The 13,116-nt window shown below is 33.8% G+C and overlaps 1 protein-coding gene across 1 annotated transcript; it reads right to left on the bottom strand.

The window, feature by feature from the left end:
• Nucleotides 1-5,085: 5,085 nt before the first annotated feature.
• Nucleotides 5,086-12,905, bottom strand: LOC130858378 (pancreatic alpha-amylase). Its single transcript, XM_057744731.1, has 10 exons — nt 12,717-12,905; nt 12,215-12,361; nt 11,159-11,356; nt 10,583-10,813; nt 9,697-9,830; nt 8,804-8,926; nt 8,611-8,710; nt 6,861-6,979; nt 6,630-6,755; nt 5,086-5,300 (listed from the first exon to the last, which is right to left on the bottom strand). Exons 1-10 carry the CDS (start codon nt 12,882-12,884, stop codon nt 5,111-5,113), a joined length of 1,536 nt encoding a protein of 511 aa, XP_057600714.1. The 5' UTR covers nt 12,885-12,905; the 3' UTR covers nt 5,086-5,110.
• Nucleotides 12,906-13,116: the final 211 nt, after the last annotated feature.

The following is a 13,116-nucleotide window of genomic DNA, read 5'->3' as shown; positions in this document are numbered from 1 at the left end:
TTTCCAGCAACATTTATTGAAAATATTATCCCTTTCCCATTGATTGTTATTGGCACCCTTGTCAAAGACCCTTTGACTGTAAACCTGAGGGTTTATTTCTGGGCTCTGTTCCATTGGTTTATGTGTCTATTTTTTCACCAATGCCATACTATTTTGAATACTATACTTTTGAAATTTAGTTTCAAATAAGGAAGTGTGATGCCTCCAGCTTTGTTTATCTTTCTCAAGTTGACTTTGGATATTCAAAGTCTTTGGTGATTCTATATGGGAATTTTAAGATTGCTTTTCTATTTTTGTGGAAAATACCATTGCAATTTTGACAGGGATTGCATTGAACCTGTAGATCATTTTGGGTGATATAGACATTTTAACAATATTAATTCTTCTATCCAAGAACATAGGACATCTTTACACTTGTTTATGTCTTATTCAGTTTCTTTCCTTAATGTCTTGCAGTTTTCAGCATACAGATCTTACGCCTCCTTGGCTCAATTATTCCTAAGTACTTTATAATTTTTGGTGTTGTTGTAAATGGGATTGCTTTCTTAATTTCTCTGTAGCTTGTTGTTACTCTATTGATGTTTTCATATTGATCTTGTATCCTGTAAATCTATGAATTTGTTTATTAATTCTAACTGATTTTTGGTGGAGCCTTTGAGTTTCCATATATGAGACCATGTCATCTGCAAACAGAGACAATTTTATTTCTTCATTTCTGATGTGGATTCTTTTATGTCTTTGTCTCGCCTAATAGTTCTGGCTAGAAGTTCCCATACTATTTTGAATAGAAGTGGTGATAATCGACAACTTTGTGAGGTTCCTGATTTTAAAGGAAAAACATTCAGCTTTTCACCTTTGAGTATGAGGTTATCTGTGGGCTTGTCATGGATGACTTTTATTATGTTGAGGTACATTCCTTCTATACTTCATTTGTTGAGAGAACGATGTTCAATTTTGTCAACATCTCATTCCTTGTTTTATTATGCTTTGCAGATGTTGCACTTTTTGCAAATGGAAGGTCTGTGGCAACCATGCATTGAGCAAGTCTATAGGCATCATTTTTCCAACAGCATCTGCTCATTTTGTGTCTCTGTGATATATATTGGCAATTCTCACAATATTTCGAACTTTCTCATTATGATTATATTTATTAAGGTAATCTGTGATCTGTGATCGGTGATATTATTAATGTAAAAAAGATTTTGACTCACTGAAACCTCAGATGAGAGCCTCTTTTAGCAATAAAGTATTTTTTATTTAAGGTACGTACATTTTGAAAGATATAATGGTATTGCACACTTAACAGACTACAGTATAAATATAACTTTTGCATGCACAGGGAAGCCAAAAAATTTATGTGAAGCACTTTATTAAGATATTCGCATTATTATGGTCATCCAGGAGAGAATGCACAATATCTCTGAGGTATGCCTATACTTTTCCTGCTTCTACTGAGATTCCATGACATTTACAACCTGAGAAATCAGGAGAAACAGGAATTGTTAAAATTGGGAAGGATTAGAGAGAGGATGAGAGGAATATCTCTATTCCAAGGCCTCAACTTTTACTAAGTTTCTACTTCTGAAAAACTGACATATTTTCTTCTCTTCTTCTCTTTCATTATCTCACTTTGTCTTGCAAACAATTAGTGAGTTCCTAAGTAATATGTACCAGACTCTGTCCTGAGATGAAGGATTCAAGAAAGTCCGAATAGACACTGTCCCACTGTATTATGATGAGTGGTAAGAAAGAAAGTACAGAAAGTCATGACAGTAATAGGGGACTTTGACCTAATCCTGGATAAATGTCTTTATGGAAGAGGCCTTTGAACTAAGATTTGAATGATGAATAGGAGTTAATCAGGAAAACATGTGAGAAAAAAATGTTTCATGTAGGAGAGGCAGAATTTCCTGGCATTGAACATCAGGAGATAAAAGGAGCTTGGTGAGTTTGAGTAACTAAAAGATTAGTGTGGCTTGAGGGGAAAAAAAAAAGTTAAAGAGAAGAATTTGGGAGATGAGGCTTCAGATACAGACAGATGTAACAGTCCTGTTAAGGTTTTGCCCTTTTATTCTAAGGTAAGTGGTAATCCATTGACAGGATTTTGGAAAGGTGGTGGTGCTGGTGGTGGTTTTCTGATTTGAAAAGATCTCTCTCTGGATGCACAGTAGAGAATGGAATGACTAGAGGAAGGGTCTAAAGTAGATGCTGATGCTGCAGTGAGCCCCTCCATAATCAACACAAAGTGAAGTTCTATTAGTCTGGTATTGTACTAGTAATAATTTCAATACACATCTATGATGTATTACTCTCCTGGACAAAATCTTTAGCCTCTACAAATATGCTCCCTGTACAAATACTGTTATTCCATTACAGAATCCCTTTCAAGTATCCTTTTAGAAGCTTTCAACCTTAAGTCCATAATGTTCATCTTCCCTTCCCAGAGGTATAAACCTAATTATCATGTTTACCTGACTCCCCTGCTAACCACCAGGAAATTCTTAAAAGAGTACAATCTTATCTAAAAGAAAGCATGTAATTCTTATATGTTATGAAACTGCTGTGAGGGGTTCCCAGGCCCTTGCTTGTGATTGGTCTCCCTGTGTCCATCCTGCAATGCATTCATTATAAACAATAAAGTCTGGCTTAAATTGTGAGTCTTTAGTGTTTTCTTCATAACAACATTGGTAAAATAAGAGATGTTAGTCATTTAAGAAAAGGATGACAAGATAGTGGCAATAGAGAGAGAAAAGAACAAAGTCAAGAAATACATAGAAGGTAAATTAGGAATGTGATGCTGAATGGGATCTGGGTGACATAAGAGGAGATGGTTTCACAATGAGACCAGACTTTTGATTGCAGAACTGAATAACTGGTGATGCCAGTCACTGAGATATTGGACCACTTGCAAAGAACAGAAGCCAGCCATGCCAAAACCTGGATTAAGAGCTCTCTAAATAAAGTATGGGTAAACATCCAAATAAGTCTTCAAGGTGAAAATACCATGGCATATTCAAGAAAATGAAGAAAGGCCAGAATGCCTGATAGTATGGGATTGCCAAGGGAAAGAATAAAACTGAGGTTGGAAGGCTAGGTTCATGCCGGATAATGTGCAATATTGTACTTTACCACGAGTTGAGATTTTGCTCTAAATGCAATAAAAATTTAACAGTTTTAGGCATGAAAGTTTGTAATTTGACTTGAATGTTATGAATATTATTTTGTGGTTTTTAGTAAAATCCATTAAGGGAGTAAAACAGTACAAACAGGAGACAAGTTGTTTCAGAACACAAACAAGAAATAAGGATGACCTAGATGAAGAGGTGAAAAAAGATACAAGAAAAGAATGCAAGTAATTAAGAGATATTTTGAAGGTAAAAGTGAATATGTCATGCTAAGGTTTATGTGAAGAGATAGAGTTAGTTATTAAGAGAAGGAGGAAAATAATCCAGGACATAATGCAGGTTTCCAAGTAAGTGGTGAAACAGAGCAGCAGGGTGTACTGAAAGACTTGCTGAAGAAAAAAATTGAAGGTCACATTTTACATGTTAAGTATGAGATGTCTGTGAAATATTGAAGTAGAGATGTGAAGCATGTGTTATAAATGTGAGGTTTAAGTCCAAGAAAAGATCTGCTTTGGAGATACAGGCCTCCATGTGAAAGTATGCATTTTAATCCATGGAAATGATTGCAAACACTTAGAAGAGAGGATAGTAAAGAAAGAGAATAAGATCCAAATGAGTTCTTTGGTCAAAGAGAAACTAAGTTATTAAAAAACATCTGAAAAAGAGCTATTGGTGAGAGAGATGGAAAACAAGGAGAAAGTATAATCACAGAGGCCAAAGGAAGAGAGGAGGCAAGCATGTCTCTCCATATTGAATACTGTTGTGAAGTAGAGCAAGATGAGGATAAAGAAGTACATTGTGTGAGTAACAAAATAATTTTGATTATGTTGACAAGAGCAGATTAAATGAAGTGATCATGGAAACTGAGCAGTAAGATGAGGAAAAATGACTAGTGTTGATGATGTTGAGATTGGGTGATGAAAACTCAGAAGTTTGACTTGGAAGGGAAAAAGGGTCACAGAATTTTTAGCTGAAAGATTCTAACCTGATACATGTAATCTGAGGGGACTAATCTATCAGAAAGAGAAAGATGGTTAAATCTGAAGAGAAAGGATAATCTAAGAAATAAAGTCCTCAAAAAAGGTAAAAATGGAGGGAATGGACTTTTTGGTAAAAGTGAAGTGCACTTCATTCATTAAGAAAGGAGCTTGGAAGAAAATGATAGGGTTGAGTGTAGATAGATTCATGGGTGAAGAGAGAGCTTCCAAGTTATGGCTTCTATTTTCTTATTCAACCATTAAAATAAAACAGCTGAGGGTTATAAGAAGACCTAGGTGAGAGCGTTAATAAATTTCACATTTAAAGTCAAGGTGAAGGAGAATAAAGAACTAGAGAATCAGGAAGAAAACCCAGAGTAAATGAGGTCATGAGAGCCACACAGAAATATCCATTCATATTAGGGGTTAAGAGATGGAACAAAAGCCATACAACATCATCATGTGAGAGCCATTGGAAAGAGAAAGGAAAAGAGAAAAGAAACTAGAGAAAGTAAGAGAAGACTGCTGCAAGCTCCAGATAATTAAGAATTATAGACTGCATAATTTGTTTCCTTTAGTTTTTAACTTTTTAACCATGAAAGGGCCTTTATATTATGAAAGGCACCCAAATCTTATGACTTTATCATTAAATCAGCTACCCCTAACTGATTGTTAGAAACACACTATGTAAGAAATACAGACACACATTAGAGATACATAGTTGGGCATATGGTGCTAATGGCAACAAACATGTTTTTCCACAGGATTCTCTGAGTTCTTAGAAATGCCTTTCACAAATAGGTTAATGAGAATCTTCTAAAATATAACTAAATGTTGATTGTAATTATAATCAGAGAAATATATGTGTTTTTTTATGCCTTTCTGAGTTTTTCAAGTTGATTACTTGTTACAGCTTTTAGCAAAAAGTAATGAATTACAAGAAGTTATATAATATTATAGATATGTAAGAACAGAAACATATTTCTCGGAATGTATTTAATTCAAATTTTATAATTTAGATTCAGCATGAATTGCAATAAATGGGTCATCAGCAGAGTTACTAATAGAAAAACTAGCATTGCCATCACCAGAAACATAGACTTTAATTCCTGTACAATCACCACCAACTTTATCTCCAGAAATAACATCACAATATGTACCAGCGGGAAGACCAGTTTGCAAAGTTGAAGATAATGCCCTGTAAAAATAAAATTTAAGATTTAACTTGAATTCAACACAATGAAAAGCAAGAATACAGACTATCTCTGAAACAAACAGCTTAACTTTGTGCTATAGAACTCTAAGCAGTCAAAGTCTCAATGAAAATAAAATCCAAACACAAAGTCCTCTCCAGTGGATGTAACTTGTTTTCTCAGGGCCAACAGTATTCTTATGGAAGACTTAGGAGTTCCCTAGTCAATAGTCAATATTATTAATGAAATAAATAAATAAGTTTGAAGGGTATCAGTGGAGATTTGAGTGAATTGCCTCCCATAGAGGAAATTACTTCCTGTGGTAAACACAAATATTTAAAATTTGTACTCATCTGAGCTTAAGAAAATACCGATTATTTTCAAGAATTCAAATTTGATTCTTTCTTCAAAAATCTCTTGTTGTTTTCAAGAGGTTAAAATAAATTTGGGTTGGAGATGAAAATACTCTCTCATTTCTTTGAACAAGCATATAGTTTTAAAATATAAATCTGTCTCATAAATTTATTTTCTTCCTCCCATCTACAAAGGACAGAAATTAAAGGACTACAAATGGATTTTTGGGAAAAATGAGATATACTTGATTGACTTTTGTCAGTACAATATAATTTGGGCTAGAGTGAGCTAAGCATGAGTGGCAGTTGGCCTTTGATTAAGACATTTCAACTGCTTGCAAAGAGGGCTTCTGAGCTATAGTTCTGCATGTGAGGGAATTAGTATACTTAAGAGGTGGAGAATATATTATCACAAATGAAAAGCCAGTAATGAGATGTCTCAAAACTCAAACTAGAGAATCTCCTGAGCTGAATCAATGACCATAACATACATATTCATTATACATATGCTTTAAAAAGTGTTATTTGTCACAGCGACAAAAGTCCAAAGAACTAAACACCAGAATAGGTGAAAAAAAAAAAAGCAGGAAAAAAAGATATTTCAGCCCTGAGGCAATATTTTTCCATTATTGATTTTAAAAATCCTAGAAGACATTCTTCTAGGGATTTCACAACCTTTATATTAACCACTCTGCGTATTTTATGAGAGGTGTATGTGTAAGCATATACATGTGCCTCATGTCTGCCCATGATATGCAAGAGTGCACAAAAAAAAGAATTGTACTTAGAACAGAAAGCCCTTATAAAGAGAGGAGATCAAAAGAATAAGAGTCATCATCTTTTTTCTTCTGGTTCCTTTCTGATAATTATGTTTTCTTCATCTGCTGAGTAAAGGACTTTTCAGATATGAAAAAGGAAATGAGCAGAATAAACCAAGAATGTATTAGTATAAAATGTTATTTCTAATTCATATCGACTTACCAGTCATCATTGTTAAAGACAATGAATCCTCTGTTTCCTCTTCCAAAAGCTACTTGGTTGCTACCATTATCCCACCAGTTTGTAAAAGGTTGGCCATCAACTACATTACGGAACATAACCATGTTCCTAAGAAAAAAATTGCATACAAATGCTGATGAGTACTTCAACAGTTGAAAACAAAGTGTGAAGAAAGTGTATTATGAGAGGATATCTCCTAATAAGTATTCCTACCTTATTTGACGCCATCGATGTTCACAGACCCAGTCATTGCCACAAGTAGTATCTGGATTAATAGTAACTTCTTTAATGACTCCATTATTATTTGGTGGCCCAATCCAATCATTAACATCCTCAATTAGCAAAAGAATAATTAATCATTTTTAAAAGCTCACATTTTTAACATCACACACATCCTTATTTGCTCTGCCAATCCCAATCTGTCCTATTTGTATCTTTGTAGTGCCTTCATTTAGAATCCAACTAGTTCACTATTTTTACTGAATTTATCTCCTCCCTAACTTCTCATTCTCTAGCGCCATATTTCAAACAAGGGTATGATTCTTTTACCTCCTCATTTTCTTTCCAAGGAATTGCAATGACTTCTTAATATCACTATAGGTAGTGCACCAATGTCATTGAAATGGCAAGAATATTAGTGCCAGAAACAGCAGAACTAAAAGATAAGTTCTGTTACTACTACATACAAAAACTTAGTTAATATACAAAATTTCTGTACCTCACTTTCCTCTTCTGTAAAGTGAAGATATGACCCAGTTGCTATAAAAATTAAATAAGGTATGTAAAAATGCTTTCCAGATAATTGCTAAATAAATGTTTCATTCTTTTTTGTTGAATAAATATACTAAACAAAGCATCACAAAATCCCATACTACATTGACCAAATGTTTAATATTGTGTTTTTCTGATTTGTATTTTCAAAGATAATCATAGGCAAAAACAGATTCTGTCTAGGAAGGTTATCAATGTCTGCCTAAATCATGTGGTATGATGAACACCGGACAGGACTAAGAGGTGATAACAGGCAGAAGACCTGAAGAAGTCTTGGAAATGTTTTGGGAAAAGGAGAAATGGACATATGCCATGGCTCCTGCCATCAGAAAAAAGACCAATTAGTGAAAATTAAAAGAAGCTGGCTCAACATAAAGGGACATCTTCTAAATATTAAGACTAACTATAAAATGAGTTGCTGTACAAAGTAGTGGACTTAGTTTGAAAAGAATCTTCTAGAAACTAGATAAATTCTGGTTTGCAGTGAAGAGAAGTTTCTATATTAGTATGAAGTTGCTGTATGAGGCTGCTCTTGAAATCTTCAGATTGAAAAGAAAACTTTCCACTAACTTTACAAATACCTTAATAATCTTATTGCTCAGTTTCTTTTTAAAATTATTACTCAGATTATTGTCTTTACCATATCGGCCAAATTTTTCTAGTCTTTAATGTTCCCAGAAAAGTCAATTAATGTCTCTTCTCTAATACATAAACTTCCCTTCTTGTTGTAAGATATTTTCCCTATTGAAACTTGGTTCAAATGAATAGTTACTCTGCATTCCACAAAATTTCTTTTAAATGTTTAACAAATATTTCTATTGCTAATACTGTAGTGCAGGTACTGTTTTAATGTTTTTGAAGTGTTAATTTGTAGTCATCACATCAACTCTATGAAGTATGTACTTATGAGAAATACATATTTTATCACTGCATCCTTATTTTAAGTTTTTTTATTTTATTTTGGTGAGGGGCTATAATTGTCCTATTTTTAAATGGCTCACATTCTCTTTGTCAGGAGAGATCATTCATTTTTATTTTGTAACATGCACTGCATTGTTAAAAGAGTCCTGCATCAGATTTGCACTCAATAAATACTGGATACAACAAACAGTGAATAGAATCATGTGAAATTAAAACAAAATTAACTTCTTTCTCTTGAGAAAAAGATCTCTTGGGCAACACCAAAACTTACTTGTCCATTCACAAAATGTCTTGCCCAACGGTAGCTTGACATGACTCGTGTAAATCCATAGGGATGAGCAAGCATAAATCCAACTGCCATTTTGTATAGTCTAAACGGCACAAAATTACATCATTGTACAAACAAATAATACTCTTAATATCATTAAAAGGTAGGTTTAAACCTGGGGAAGCCTGTACCTTACCTGGGGTCCCAGAATGTAAGAATAGATGCCCCCCCAGCTCCGTGCCCTCGCTGGTTGTCATGGTTATCCACAAAGACAAGTGCTCGGTCAGAAGGCATGAAACCCCAGCCTTCTCCCCAGTTCCTATTAAAAAAAAAAAAAAACTTAAAAACATATATATGTATTGTTTTACAAGAGCTTTAGAGTAACCTAAATGTGTATTTCTTTTATCATATCACCCTCTAATGAAATTCTCTCCCTAATTAAATGCTTATCCAGGGGGACTTTTTAAGTATAAAAGATACAGATATACTATCTACAAACACATTCCATGCATGTATGTATGTAGGGGTTACTTGAATTCCATTCATGTTACAGGTATAAGATTTTTGTTACAAAAGTTATTTTAGAACTTTCACTATGTTATACTTTAGATGGACTTCAGAAGGGTCAACATCCATATCATATTATACAGATTGGCAAACTGGGTTTAAATAAGATTTCAATATTATATTCTTATAATGTAAACATTTTAATATTTGAAATTAATTGATTAATATATGTAAATTCTACAGGATGGCCACCTTGTAGGGACTTCATAAATTATAGAATCATTTTAACAATAGCCTGGCCTTCACAAATTATGTGCAACATTAGTCATATCTAGTAGAGTCATGTGATACACAGATTAAAATTTTCAGGTTAACTTTTGGGTCTCAAAATATTTGCTGTGATTGATGTTCTAGGTGATAATGAAGGTCAGTCGGCGCCTGGGGAACTATAACACTTGTTATTAGTAAATGTTTCCTTGAAAGTTGTCTAAATAGGAAGGCTTTAAGAAGGAAACTCATGTTGGGGGAATATCAAAAATAGATCTGTGAAATAATTTAAAGGATAAGTCATATTTCATTTACGTTAAGTAAGCCATCTTCTCTCCATTCCACTTGCGCAGAACTGTGCCTAGTTTTGCACCATACTTAAATTCTGTCACACGGCCATTTCCAAAGTACTCACTGCTTTGAATTGGCTCACTACCCAGATCAATTACCTAGTAGAAATCAAGAAGAAAATATCATTTTAAACAAGAACTCTAAAGAATTGCAACTAAGAAGTTAATATTATATAGAAAATAGCTTTATACACTTAATGTTATATGAAATGCCCAAAGTGGTTTTCCTTTGATCAAGATTCTTATTTTTCTTTATTAAAATATATGTTACAATATTAAAAGTAATGTGACAAATTTACCTGTTGACCTGTGAGATGGCTGACCTAATTTAGTCTTGCACATAAATGATAAGAATAGGACACACTTATATAGCACTGAATATCTGGGTGACACTATTTCTAAGTGCTTGATAAATATTATCTCTTTAATTCTCCAATGAAAACAGACATAACCATTATTATTATATGTTTTGATAAATTTAGAAAAAATTGTTGCTCAGAGAGGTTAATCAATTTGCCTAAAGAAACACAGCTAATAGTGCTATAGCCAAGATTTAAAGTCAGAGCCTGGCTCAAGACAACACTATTATTATTTATCTTCTATAATGGTCTCTGGGAAGATGATAAATGACACACAGATTCTTCAGCCTAAAAACATTCTTGGCACCTGCATAAAAAAACATCTTTTGATAGATGTACTGTCTGTGAATAAAAAAGGAGATTAAGGAACACTCTTCCATCCACATGATTTGCATTTAACCTACAGAAATTGTGTTTTTAATGAAATCTGCCATTTATTTTCAGGTGAATTAAATGACATTATTTTATATGCACATATATGTATTGATGTACCTCCTGGTAAATGAAGGGTTTACTTCCTGCAGGGAACCAGTTTGTGTTCAGATTATGCAGTTTATCCAGAACTGCCTTTATGTCTCCAGGCCACATGTGCTTCGAAGCATCGATTCTGAACCCTGCTACACCAATGTCAATAAGATGGTTTAGATAGTCAGCAATTGTGGAGCGCACGTAATCTTTCCCCAGTGCAAGATCAAGAAGACCAACCAGACGACAATCTCTGACCTATTGAGGTAAAAATTTTGTGATTGGTACATAAAACATCACCTTTGCCTGAGAAGCCATTCATTATTCATTAATTTACTCATTAATGCATATTTCTATAGTGATTTCTTTGAAATATTTTCTGCTATAAAAATGGAGAATGTAGGAAATACAGTGGATGAGCTTTTTCACTGTGAAACACTAACTTGGGAAAAATGTTTTAAGTACTGATTTAAGAGTCTTATTCTTAACAGACAGACTTGGAATCCTGTTTTCCTAAGGAATCTAAACTAACATTTAAAATGGAGATCAATAAGCTACAAGTCGGTACTAAAAGGCATCGATGGCTCTTTTTTTGCTAATTACCTGAGAAGGATCATTATAGCTCTCAATTTCTCCACTTCCAGTTTTGCATTTACCATCATTAAAATCCCAAGCAGAGTATGGGACTGCTGGAAAATCCCTAGTTCCAGGGTTGAAGTAACTTCTACAAGTACTGCTCGTTCCTGCAGCCACACCACTTCCACTCATATGATTAATGACAGCATCCACATAAATATGGACCTGGGGGCAAAATTTCTATTTCAGTTTGACTTACAGAGAGGTAGAAATTTATAACACTATTAAGCAGAGTTTACAGCACCTTAATTACACTCCAAAATATTTCTTTGTTATTTTATAACTTTTTCTGGAAAAGCATCAGTTAAGTGTGAAAGGAAATCATTGTGAACCCAAGCCCTACATGCATTCTGGCCACTTGGGCAAATATTTACATATATGATAAATTTAGAGAAGCCAAAACTACCCTAACTCTTAAAAAAATGCAGAGACTTTCTTTTTTTGGCAGGAGATAAGAATCAGTTGAGGCCAGAGAGATTATTGGTTTTTGAAATTTTCATAGGTCATCCTAAGAAGTAAAAAGCCTATTTAGTAAATACTACCTATTTAGGATCAGAAGAAATAGAAGCAGGTACTGTCTCTCGTTACACCCCTCACCAATGAGAAAATAACTATTTATCATCAAAGAACTTATGGGAAGGCAGGCCCAGGAATATGGGTGGAGACACTAGTCACATAAAAGTAACTGCAAATATTTTAACTTCATTTTTAATTCCTAACTGGAAAAGAGTTCCCCAAAAAGGGTATTGCCATATGGGTTAAAAGTTGATATTTTGCTTTACAAGTAAGTTTGTGGCCTTAGACTTTTACTTACATCTTCTTTAGTGGATAAATGGCACATATACTTGTACAAATAGATACAAAGTCTGAACATAAGGCAACAATTAAATGTTAATTTATAGCTAAAGCATGAAATAAAATGTTAAAACATATGAAAATCGTTCTGCTTGAAAGGAACAAGAGGCAACAGAGAGAAGTCATTTCTCTCTATGACACTTTTAAAGGAAACTTTAATTCACTTACACCAACGTTGTTACATCTAGTCACCATGTCTTTGAATTCATTTTCATTTCCTGATCTTGTACATAACTTGTAGCTAACTGGTTGGTATCTTTCCCACCAAGGTCTTGAAGGGTTAGTAATTACAACATTTTCATTGGGTGGGGAGACCTACAAATAAAACCACCTTAGTAAGTATCATATTGTGGCTTACTTTATATCATTGAATATTCTAGAAATGAAGCAATAGTCTAAAAGTATTTCTGAATCTTTGTATTTGCAGGCATATGTCTTCACAACTGTTTGAAAATATTAACATCACATTGGAAATGTCCTGCTGAAAAAAAATATTGCATTAGAAATAAAACAAAGTTCCCAACAATTTCAGGTTTTTTACTTACTCAGAAAACTGTTCTACTTACAGTAGTTAATTGTGAACTAAAATGTTGTTCCAGCTTTACAGACACAGAACACAATACCGTTTACTCCAAGCACAGCAAGTCTGCAATTTATGAGCAATACTCACCTGAACCCCTCCAAATCCTTTGGGAGCTAAGTATCGCTCACATTCAAGAGCAATATCAACCCAGCGCCACTCAAACAGGTGGACAATAGATGTCAGTCCAGATTTGGTATTTGGGGCATACTGAGCCCAGCAGAACCCAATGGCTGAAAGCAATAGAAAGAACTTCATTTTACTTTGAAGTTGTCAGTGTTCTTTCCAGCAACTATTTATATTCCTGTAAGAAGCATATTTTACAAAGTAAATGTTAACTTGAATAAATACTTGGAGCACAAACTGTTTATTCATAATCTGAAAAGACTATCAACAATAATGTTAAACAGGTGAAGAACATGTATAAATTCTCCCAGGAATACCATCTAAATGATCTTTTATAACAATGTTTTCCTTATTGAATGAATAT

Source organism: Hippopotamus amphibius, chromosome 1 (assembly GCF_030028045.1).
Source record: "Hippopotamus amphibius kiboko isolate mHipAmp2 chromosome 1, mHipAmp2.hap2, whole genome shotgun sequence".
Classification (NCBI taxonomy): Eukaryota; Metazoa; Chordata; class Mammalia; order Artiodactyla; family Hippopotamidae; genus Hippopotamus; species Hippopotamus amphibius.
This window is presented reverse-complemented; position numbering and strand designations above follow the sequence as displayed.

Coding starts and splice junctions, on each gene's coding strand:
- LOC130858378 (XM_057744731.1), bottom strand. CDS start 12,884: ATGAAGTTCTTTCTATTGCTTTCAGCCATTGGGTTCTGCTGGGCTCAG. Junction 10,814..11,158: donor GCTATAATGATCCTTCTCAG/GTAATTAGCAAA, acceptor TTACCTCAATAG/GTCAGAGATTGTCGTCTGGT. Junction 8,927..9,696: donor GAGAAGATGGCTTACTTAAC/GTAAATGAAATA, acceptor TTTTTTTAATAG/GAACTGGGGAGAAGGCTGGG.